Source organism: Salmo salar, chromosome ssa09 (genome assembly GCF_905237065.1).
Source record: "Salmo salar chromosome ssa09, Ssal_v3.1, whole genome shotgun sequence".
NCBI lineage: Eukaryota > Metazoa > Chordata > Actinopteri > Salmoniformes > Salmonidae > Salmo > Salmo salar.
Window position 1 is genome coordinate 82,407,057 of NC_059450.1, and position 12,248 is coordinate 82,419,304.

The following is a 12,248-nucleotide window of genomic DNA, read 5'->3' on the forward strand; positions in this document are numbered from 1 at the left end:
AGTCTCTTCTTATTGATGTCCTTTAGCAGTGGTGTCTTTTTAGCAATTCAACCATGAAGGCCTGATTCACACAGTCTCCTCTGAACATTTGATGTTGATGTGTCTGTTACTTGAACCCTGTGAAGCATTTATTTGGGCTGCAATTCCTGAGGCTGGTAACTCTAATGAACTTATCCTCTACAGCAGAGGTAACTCTGGGTCTTCCATTCCTGTGGCGGTCCTCATGAGAGCCAGTTTCATCATAGCGCTTGATGGTTTTTGCGACTGCACTTGAAGAAACTTTCAAAGTACTTCATTTTACGTATTGACTGACCTTCATGTCTTAAAGTAATGATGGACTGTCGTTTCCCTGTGCTTATTTGAGCGTTCTTGCCATAATATGGACTTGCCCTTTTACCAAATAGACTTATCTTCTGTATACCACCCCTACCTTGTCACTACACAACTGATTGGCTCAAATGCAATAAGAATGAAAGAAATTCCACAAATTAGCTTTTTAAGAAGGCAAACCTGTTAATTGAAATGCATTCCAGGTGACTACATCATAAAGCTGGTTGAGAGAATGCTAAGAGTGTGCAGCACGGTCATCAACGCAAAGGGTGGCTATTTGAAGAATCAAATATAAAATATATTTTGATTTGTATAACACTTGTTTGTGCTTACTACATGATTCCATATGTGTTATTTCATAGTGTTGATGTCTTCACTATTATTCTACAATGTAGAAAATAGTAAAAACAAAAAAACGCTTGAATCTAGGTGTTCTAAACCTTTTGACCGGTAGTGTTTGTGATGTTTGTTCATATGGGGTCTCGTGTGGCTCCATTGCTAGAGCACGGTCCTTGCAACGCCAGGTTTGTGGGTTTGATTCCCACGGGGGACCAGTATGAAAAATGTATGCACTCACTACTGTAAGTCGCTCTGGGTTAAAGAGTCTGCTAAATGACAATGTAAATATATGGATGTTAGGATACGGCTTTCAACCCCCATCTTAACATCCTTTCCTGAAGAAGGTCATTAATACATACTACTGTAGATCTAACTAACCTGACCGTCGGGGTCCTTTTGAATGAAACCCTCACTGTTGTGATGTGGTTGGATGCTGCCATCCTTCGCACTCTAAATTTAACCAGAGTAATTTTCCCCTGTATGTTCATCTATGGGCTAATGGGTAAATATAGTATGTCTGTAAAGGGATATGTTTAAAGCGTCACACATAAGCATAAGTGTATGTAGGATGTAGACGGTAGATTCTGAGTGGGGTTTGTCATCAATAGAACTTTACAGTACTCCATATACTCACCAGTCCCATTCAAAAACAGAACACACCATCACGTTTGTTCTTGTGTTTTAATTAGGGAGGCAGGTTGTCATCCTCAATCCTCTAACTCTAATCCCAGGGTTATGTGACTGGAAGTCTCCCCAGACGGCATTGGTACAATCTTTCCCTCATTAATGCTGGTATTCCTGTTATGTCTAAGCCTGTCCTCACTGTCCCATTACATATTTTCCCCCAACAGAACGAGGCAAGCAGCACCTAGTGCCTTGCAGCTATCCAGCCAGCCAGCCGCAGGTGTCCAATATCAATAGGTTCTCAAACACACTGTAACTTACGCATCTGCATTCTTTTTTTACCTCATGGCAACACTTTTAGTAACAAGCCTGTATCTTTAGTCAGCCCTGCCATAGCTTATTAGAAGTTAAAGGAGACTAACAGCCTTCTGTTTATTAGTTGGATCCATGCGGTTATTATGCAGAGGGGTGTTATATTTATAAAGCTCATGTAAATTAAAACCACTGGCACGGCCCTGCTAAAATAAGCGGGCTCCGGTGACTACTGCGTCCGTCCAGAGAGCAGAGCAGGAGGAAGATTGAATCAGGAGATGGAGATGTAATCTCATTCGGGGGATCCATTTTACTGTGTGTTGGGGCATCTCTCTCTTTCTCTGGGAAATAATGGCTCTGTGAATCATCTTTCTGCTGCTAAGGCCTCCCTGGACAGGACAGTGCCACTGTCCTCTACTCCTTCTTTACTGGACAGACGGCCATCCTGTATGAGCTGGGCTAGTGTTACTGGACAGTAGTCGGTCTGTTTCTCTCTGGAGGCTGGAGCTAGACTGGTGGTGGTCTCAGGCTGGAGCTAGACTGGTGGTGGTCTCAGGCTGGAGCTAGACTGGTAGTGGTCTCAGGCTGGAGCTAGACTGGTGGTGGTCTCAGGCTGGAGCTAGACTGGTGGTGGTCTCAGGCTGGAGCTAGACTGGTAGTGGTCTCAGGCTGGAGCTAGACTGGTGGTGGTCTCAGGCTGGAGCTAGACTGGTGGTGGTCTCAGGCTGGAGCTAGACTGGTGGTGGTCTCAGGCTGGAGCTAGACTGGTGGTGGTCTCAGGCTGGAGCTAGACTGGTAGTGGTCTCAGGCTGGAGCTAGACTGGTGGTGGTCTCAGGCTGGAGCTAGACTGGTGGTGGTCTCAGGCTGGAGCTAGACTGGTGGTGGTCTCAGGCTGGAGCTAGACTGGTGGTGGTCTCAGGCTGGAGCTAGACTGGTGGTGGTCTCAGGCTGGAGCTAGACTGGTGGTGGTCTCAGGCTGGAGCTAGACTGGTGGTGGTGTAGCTAGTCTTCTACCCAGCCACAGGGATCATGGAGGGGGGAATGATGATGCTGAACGTTGTAACAACACTGAACGGTGGATCTTTTCTTGTAGTGGACAAGAACAGACAGAGGGTGACACCACGAAGCCACCCACAGCCTCAACAGCAGTCGCCACTGCCGCCCCAGAGGGATGGGCATCCAGACCTGGTGCTGGCGGAGGGCAGGGCGGGGGGCATGGAGAGCTACCGGGCACTGTGCGAGAGGAAGAACCAGAGCATCCAGCAGCTCCAGGGACTCCTGGCCGCAAGTAACTGCAAATTTGAGGCCATTGTGGTGGTGCTGCAGCAGACCCTGGCAGAGGTAGGAAGCATGCCTTTTCTCTTTAATGTTTCTGTATGGATGTCTTAACCATACACTTAACAAAGACACTGAATTCTGGTAAGGGTGTTATTGTTGCTTTTTATCCTAATAGAATTGAAGATATTGAGACACTAGTGTAATTTAGGACATTAGATTACATTGTGGTTCTTAATCAGCACTGTTTGTTTTTGTTTTCGTTCTCATGGTTGAGTTATGATTGGAACTAGAGAAATTACATCTTCCCACAGTGCACTACAGATGAGCTTATCCTATCCTTATCTTATCCTATCCTTATCCTATCCTATCCTTATCTTATCCTATCCTTATCCTAACTCTCCTCTCCCTGGCTCACAATATTACCCAGCCCACCCCAGCCACCACCCTCCATGTTGGTTGCCGCAGCACAAGTTATGGTCATACTAGAGGCTTAATAATAATAATAATAATAATAATAATAATAATAATGTATTATTATTATAATAGATTTTATATAGCACTTCATACAGAATCTCATATGAACACATGCTTAGGCTATACAATTTAGTACAGTTTAAGAAATATTTGTAGAACTCTTGGCCAAATATAGTATTTTCAGGTCAATACCAATACATAGTATGCTGTATGTTTCTTCTACCGTTACAGTATACTGGGTGACGTCATTGGCATGTTTTCATTATATTGTCAGTCCGTCTCCATAAACAGTGTAAAAACAGGTAGTATCAGACCCTGCTGGGATACGTAGCTACACTATATATGCAAAAGTATGTTGACACCCCTTCAAATTAGTGGATTCCGCTATTTCAGCCACACCTGTTGCTGACAGGTGTATAAAATCGAGCACACAGCCATGCAATCTCCATGAACAAACATTGACAGTAGAATGGCCTTACTGAAGAGCTCAGTGACATTTAATGTGGCACCGTCATAGGATACCACATTTCCAACAAGTCAGTTTGTCAAATTTCTGCCCTGCTAGAGCTGCCCCAGTCAACTAGGAGCAACGGCTCAGCTGTGAAGTGGTAGGCCACACAAGCTCACAAAACAGGACTGGCGAGTGCTGAAAGGCATAGCCCGTAAAAAACGTCTCCTCGGTTGCAACATTCACTACCAAGTTCCAAACTGCCTCTGGAAGCAACGTCAGCACAAGAACTGTTCGTCGAGAGCTTCATAAAATAGGTTTCCAATGGCCGAGCAGCCGCACACAAGCCTAAGATCACCATGTGCAATGCCAAGCGTCGGCTGGAGTGGTGTGAAGCTCGCCGCCATTGGACTCTTGAGCAGTGGAAACGCATTCTCTGGAGTGATAAATCGCGCTTCACCATCTGGCAGTCCGACAGACGAATCTGGGTTTGGCGGATGCCAGGAGAACGCTACCTGCCCCAAAGCATAGTGCCAACTGTAAAGCTTGGTAGAGGAGGAATAATGGTCTGGGGCTGTTTTTCATGGTTCGGGCTAGGCCCCTTAGTTCCAATGAAGGGAAATCTTAACGCTACAGCATACAATGACATTCTAGACGATTCTGCACTTCCAACTTTGTGCAGCAGCAGTTTGGGGAAGGCTCTTTCCTGTTTCAGCATAATGCCCCTGTGCACAAAGCGAAGTCCATACAGAAATGGTTTGTCGAGATCAGTGTGGAAGAATTGACTGGCCTGCATAGAGCCCTGACCTCAACCCCATTGAACACCTTTGGGATGAATTGGAACGCCGACTGTAAGCCAGGACTAACCACCCATCATCAGTGCCCAACCTCACTAATGCTCTTGTGACTGAATGGAAGCAAGTCCCCACAACAGTGTTCCAACATCTAGTGGAAAACCTTCCCAGAAGAGTGGAGGCTGTTCTAGCAGTAAAGGGGGGACCAACTCCATATTAATGCCCATGATTTTGGAATGAGATGTTTGGCGAGCAGGTTTCCACATACTTTTGGTCATGTGTTGTATTTCACTTAACCTTGGCCAGATTAGTGCAAACTAACTTTAGAATTGGCCTTGTTGATATGGTTCAGAAAATGTTTGTTCTAGTACGTTGAAGTTTTTCAAATATTGAAAAACGAAACGATTTAAAGTCCTCTATACATTTATCTTACGCACGCACGCTCAACAACAGTGTATAAAGTGACATGCTTCCTCAGGAGAGGACTGACCATTTGCTCTCAGCACTGTCATGTGACCTTTCAAGGCTTTCATCTTTACACTATCCTTTAGTACCATATTATTTGACCTTTCACCTATACATTTCCATGTAGTAGACTAGGACCGTAGTCTACAGTATTAGATAAAGGCAGTAGTTCACTAGAGTTACAGGGCTGTGTCCTTTAAATGCACTTTTCCCTCTATAGTCCACTACTACTATAGGGTAGTGAACTATGAAGGGAATAGGGTGCTATTTGAGGCTACCACAGGTCCTTTTGAGGAAATGGCTGACTTGCCAAAGCCCCTTTACCTCCAAAGGCATGTGTTTTTCTTCCCCCTTCATTATCCCTGCTGCCTGGTTAAGGTCTTAAATACTGGGTGACTGCTGTGTTTCTCAGTGATGGTGACAGTAATTATCAGCCTGCTGAGGTTAAGAGACTCTCCCGTCTTCATCAATAATGACGTAGTGCTGACTCCCATATCATTCACTGTCCATGAGAAACTGAGACTGATCCTGGCACAGAGATCATTTCTAATCATTTCCAAATGAGTTGTTATTCATTGGCAGTTTATTAGTTGTTATGCTGTTTCTTTACAGAGACGGTAATATCAGTTAAATGGATGTGTCTCTGGTTCTGGCTGTTGTCAGACTGGGGTTGATACAGTGAGGTAGACGTCATGGCTGTGTCTCAAATGGCACTCTATTCCCGCCTGCATAGTGCTCTTCCCTATGGGCCCTGGTAAAAAAGTAGTGCACTATGTAGGGAATAGGGTGTTCCATTTGGGACCCATCCCCATGTCTGTTAGGCCTTTCTCCCGGAGGCCCCTGGGCCCCTTATCTGACATCACTGCCAGTCGGGCCCTGAGCTCAGCTCCTGATACAAACCAGACACTGTGGATGCGTCTGGGCGATCATTTACGGGATCTGTGGGTGCTCATATGCCGTAAGCATTAGTGTAAAGTGGGTTGTGGATGCGCGTATTCATATTCAGCTTTCTATAGGACTTTAGTAGTGTGTGGTGAATCAACCAGGGGTGTGCTGTCACTGTCTATTTTAGAAACCCTGTTTCTCTTGATTGGCAAAAATGAATCCACCCGTTGGACTTGGGATAAATGTAGCCTACATTGTTGTTTTTCTAGGCAGCAGTAGCCAGTACTGGAGGTGTGTTGACAGATGTTATCCTTTGGGGAACAGTGTTCTGTTGCTGTGGTCACTTAGAATCCAGAGCGGGAGAGTTTCAACATTTGTGGATGGAGAAATGTGGACTCTGGATAAACTTGCACCAGTCTTGTGAAATTATTTTTAGCTGACTCTCCCCCCCCCCTTAACTGTTTGAGGGACCATCTCGAGAACCCTGGCAGTACATGTCAGAACATGGCTACATTCTATTTGTTGAAACTTTAGAATGCATGTGTAGAGTGATTTAGGAAAGGGACAGAGACTGGGAGAGTTGACAGAAGGGCTTTCTTTATCACCAGACTGCTGTCAAAACACTGATGAAATACATCGAGGTTAAATGCTTATTGTAGTGCTTAAGCCCTGTCAGTTAGACAAGCTACTTGTTCCAAAGACGTCGATGATTTCAGGAGTTACTTTCCAAACACACACGCACTACATTCCGTCTCCGTGGTATCTCCAGTCTCTGAAGTTGGACTCAGGTCCTTCTGTTTGGGTGGAAGGTGGACAGGCTGTGAAAGTGATTATCTGAACCGACAGAAAAACAGCAGAGTTCCTGGTGTCTGTGATGGTGGTACAGCAGCTGTCTCAGCCCCCTCTGTCCCCCTGTCTGACACAGTGACAGTCACTAGCTCCTGCACTCTCATCGGAAGTCAATGGTAGCCTCATTAGAGATCTATTTTCAGGTTTCATCAGGTTCAGTATGTGGGGGTTATCAGTATGTCATATTGCCTTATTTAATTATCATTACAAGGACTCAATGGTCCAATGTCACTTTGATCTATTGGGAGTGTGTGAATAGGCTATGGGTGGCACTTGTTCTGTTGTGGGAATCAGTTTGTTTCTGAACACTGTGTACAGTATTGGAATCTGTTAGCCAGTCAATAGGCTAGGAATAGGCTGGGCCTTGCAGTGTCTGTGTGGGAGTCCCAGCTGTTGACTTGATATGGTTACGAACCACAACCAAACACGGGAAAAGGTGGTGTGTTGTTGAGTTCTGTTTCTTATCACCTGTTTAGATGATTCCTGTCAGCAGTGGACATGGATTACCGTAGTATCTGTAGAAGAAGAGACCGTGGTGTGATTCAAAAGTGAATGTTAATTACTGTATGTAAAGAATATTACTATTTAAATAAGGACGTTAGATAATAACCCCCCATTATTATTGTCCCCCACTTTCCAGACCTTTCTATGATAATTTGTCTGCCTGCCCTTCCTTTCTCTTCCTTTGTAGCTACAGATGTAGGGTCTTAATTTGAGCCAGTTTGCTACAGCAGGAAAATTATCCTGCAGCAAAAGGACTTGTGAGGTTTTTCATTTAGGGCAAATCAAGTCTGAATTTTAAAAATAGAAATTACAAACTGAAGTCTTTTTAAAACTCAAATACACTACAAGTTTGCAAATTCTCAGCAACAAAAGAGTAATCAAGTTAAGATCCTACATCTATGTCTTTTTCACATAACATTTCCAGACCATTAGATCTGAATGCGGATTGATTACTGGAGGTTTTATTGATATAAACATCTCGCGGAGGGTCATTGTAAACCTTATGTATGATATCATTATGGTGGAGGTCTGGGAAATGTAGACATTGAGACGAGGGTAGCGTGTCCTCCAAATGACATGGTGAAGTGCTCACATACACTGAGTGTACAAAAGATTAGGAACACCTAATATTGAGTCGCACCCCATTTTTCCCTCTGAACAGCCTAAATTCATCAGGGTATAGACTACAAGATGTCGAAAGCGTTCCACAGGGATGCTGGCCCATGTTGACTCCAATGCTTCCCACAATTGTGTCAAGTTGGCTTGAAGTCCTTTGGGTGGTGGATACACACAAACTGTTGAGCATGAAAAAACCCAGCGGCGTTGCAGTTCTTGACACACTCAAACCGGTGCACCTGGCACCTACTACCAAACCCCATTCAAAGGCACTTAAATCTTTTGGCACTTAAATAATACCGTGTTCAAAGGTACTTAAGTCTTGCCCATTCAACCTTTGAATGACACACATACACAATCCATGTCTCAATTGTCTTGAGGCTTAAAAATCCTTCTTTAACCGGTCTCCTCCCCTTCATCTACACTGTTCTGAAGTGGATTTAACAGGTGACCCTCAATAAGGGATCATAGCTTTCACCTTGTCAGTCTGTCATGGAAAGAGCACGTGCTCGTAATGTTTTGTACACTCAGTGTATTTGTTCAATTAAACTGAAAAGGCATTTGACAAATCAGACCCTCAGTAAGATTACATGTGGGGCCCACCGCAGACAGACCGATAATGATTTGTCTTTATCCTTGAGAAAATAGGAGATAAAGGCAAGTGTATTAATTATCAGCTTTCTGTCATACTGTCCCAATGATGATGCTAGTTTATTCATTACCAGCCCTCTGTCATACTGTCCCAATGATGATGCTAGTTTATTCATTACCAGCCCTCTGTCATACTGTCCCAATGATGATACTAGTTTATTCATTACCAGCCCTCTGTCATACTGTCCCAATGATGATGCTAGTTTATTCATTACCAGCCCTCTGTCATACTGTCCCAATGATGATACTAGTTTATTCATTACCAGCCCTCTGTCATACTGTCCCAATGATGATACTAGTTTATTCATTACCAGCCCTCTGTCATACTGTCCCAATGACGATGCTAGTTTATTCATTACCAGCCCTCTGTCATACTGTCCCAATGATGATGCTAGTTTATTCATTACCAGCCCTCTGTCATACTGTCCCAATGATGATACTAGTTTATTCATTACCAGCCCTCTGTCATACTGTCCCAATGATGATACTAGTTTATTCATTACCAGCCCTCTGTCCCAATGATGATGCTAGTTTATTCATTACCAGCCCTCTGTCATACTGTCCCAATGATGATACTAGTTTATTCATTACCAGCCCTCTGTCCCAATGATGATACTAGTTTATTCATTACCAGCCCTCTGTCATACTGTCCCAATGATGATACTAGTTTATTCATTACCAGCCCTCTGTCATACTGTCCCAATGATGATGCTAGTTTATTCATTACCAGCCCTCTGTCATACTGTCCCAATGATGATACTAGTTTATTCATTACCAGCCCTCTGTCATACTGTCCCAATGATGATACTAGTTTATTCATTACCAGCCCTCTGTCATACTGTCCCAATGACGATGCTAGTTTATTCATTACCAGCCCTCTGTCATGCTGTCCCAATGATGATACTAGTTTATTCATTACCAGCCCTCTGTCCCAATGATGATACTAGTTTATTCATTACCAGCCCTCTGTCATACTGTCCCAATGATGATACTAGTTTATTCATTACCAGCCCTCTGTCATACTGTCCCAATGATGATACTAGTTTATTCATTACCAGCCCTCTGTCATACTGTCCCAATGATGATACTAGTTTATTCATTACCAGCCCTCTGTCCCAATGATGATACTAGTTTATTCATTACCAGCCCTCTGTCATACTGTCCCAATGATGATACTAGTTTATTCATTACCAGCCCTCTGTCATACTGTCCCAATGATGATACTAGTTTATTCATTACCAGCCCTCTGTCATACTGTCCCAATGATGATACTAGTTTATTCATTACCAGCCCTCTGTCATACTGTCCCAATGATGATACTAGTTTATTCATTACCAGCCCTCTGTCATACTGTCCCAATGATGATGCTAGTTTATTCATTACCAGCCCTCTGTCATACTGTCCCAATGATGATACTAGTTTATTCATTACCAGCCCTCTGTCATACTGTCCCAATGATGATACTAGTTTATTCATTACCAGCCCTCTGTCATGCTGTCCCAATGATGATACTAGTTTATTCATTACCAGCCCTCTGTCATACTGTCCCAATGATGATACTAGTTTATTCATTACCAGCCCTCTGTCATGCTGTCCCAATGATGATACTAGTTTATTCATTACCAGCCCTCTGTCATGCTGTCCCAATGATGATACTAGTTTATTCATTACCAGCCCTCTGTCATACTGTCCCAATGATGATGCTAGTTTATTCATTACCAGCCCTCTGTCATACTGTCCCAATGATGATACTAGTTTATTCATTACCAGCCCTCTGTCATACTGTCCCAATGATGATACTAGTTTATTCATTACCAGCCCTCTGTCATACTGTCCCAATGACGATGCTAGTTTATTCATTACCAGCCCTCTGTCATACTGTCCCAATGATGATACTAGTTTATTCATTACCAGCCCTCTGTCATACTGTCCCAATGACGATGCTAGTTTATTCATTACCAGCCCTCTGTCATACTGTCCCAATGATGATACTAGTTTATTCATTACCAGCCCTCTATCATACTGTCCCAATGATGATACTAGTTTATTCATTACCAGCCCTCTGTCATACTGTCCCAATGATGATACTAGTTTATTCATTACCAGCCCTCTGTCATACTGTCCCAATGATGATGCTAGTTTATTCATTACCAGCCCTCTGTCATGCTGTCCCAATGATGATACTAGTTTATTCATTACCAGCCCTCTGTCATACTGTCCCAATGATGATACTAGTTTATTCATTACCAGCCCTCTGTCCCAATGATGATGCTAGTTTATTCATTACCAGCCCTCTGTCATACTGTCCCAATGATGATGCTAGTTTATTCATTACCAGCCCTCTGTCATACTGTCCCAATGATGATACTAGTTTATTCATTACCAGCCCTCTGTCATACTGTCCCAATGATGATACTAGTTTATTCATTACCAGCCCTCTGTCATACTGTCCCAATGATGATACTAGTTTATTCATTACCAGCCCTCTGTCCCAATGATGATACTAGTTTATTCATTACCAGCCCTCTGTCCCAATGATGATACTAGTTTATTCATTACCAGCCCTCTGTCATGCTGTCCCAATGATGATGCTAGTTTATTCATTACCAGCCCTCTGTCATACTGTCCCAATGATGATACTAGTTTATTCATTACCAGCCCTCTGTCATGCTGTCCCAATGATGATACTAGTTTATTCATTACCAGCCCTCTGTCATGCTGTCCCAATGATGATACTAGTTTATTCATTACCAGCCCTCTGTCATACTGTCCCAATGATGATGCTAGTTTATTCATTACCAGCCCTCTGTCATACTGTCCCAATGATGATACTAGTTTATTCATTACCAGCCCTCTATCATACTGTCCCAATGATGATGCTAGTTTATTCATTACCAGCCCTCTATCATACTGTCCCAATGATGATGCTAGTTTATTCATTACCAGCCCTCTGTCATGCTGTCCCAATGATGATGCTAGTTTATTCATTACCAGCCCTCTGTCATACTGTCCCAATGATGATACTAGTTTATTCATTACCAGCCCTCTGTCATACTGTCCCAATGATGATGCTAGTTTATTCATTACCAGCCCTCTGTCCCAATGATGATACTAGTTTATTCATTACCAGCCCTCTGTCATACTGTCCCAATGATGATGCTAGTTTATTCATTACCAGCCCTCTGTCCCAATGATGATGCTAGTTTATTCATTACCAGCCCTCTGTCCCAATGATGATGCTAGTTTATTCATTACCAGCCCTCTGTCCCAATGATGATACTAGTTTATTCATTACCAGCCCTCTGTCCCAATGATGATACTAGTTTATTCATTACCAGCCCTCTGTCATGCTGTCCCAATGATGATGCTAGGTTATTCATTCAAAACAAAACGAGACATGACCTTTTTCAAGGTCAGTCTCGCAAAAAGTCGCATTCTTGCCTTCTCACTACCCGCTATTCAAAGTGCTCTGAACAAATTAAAGGAATCGTTCACAAACATTGGCACATTCTGAAATATGATGATATTCTCGTTAATGTGTTTTCTGATCTTCCCCTGGTCGTATTCTCGCGGGGCAGAAATCTCAGAGACCAATTGGTACACTCTGATTTACCACCCCAAGATATTCCTGAACAACGTCTATTTGCGCCCCTACTGGATGGAAATTACAAGTGTAATG

General features: G+C 43.3%; 1 protein-coding gene across 4 annotated transcripts in view; it reads left to right on the forward strand.

Moving 5' to 3' along the window:
• The window catches only part of mtus1a (microtubule associated tumor suppressor 1a), a 65,416-nt gene that overhangs the window by 35,023 nt on the left and 18,145 nt on the right, over positions 1 to 12,248 (forward strand). For all 4 annotated transcript variants that reach the window (XM_014212818.2, XM_014212819.2, XM_045724092.1 and 1 more), the window contains one exon: positions 2,700 to 2,947. In XM_014212818.2, the coding sequence (XP_014068293.2) occupies positions 2,700 to 2,947 (248 nt within the window). The remainder of the gene's footprint in view (positions 1 to 2,699; positions 2,948 to 12,248) is intronic.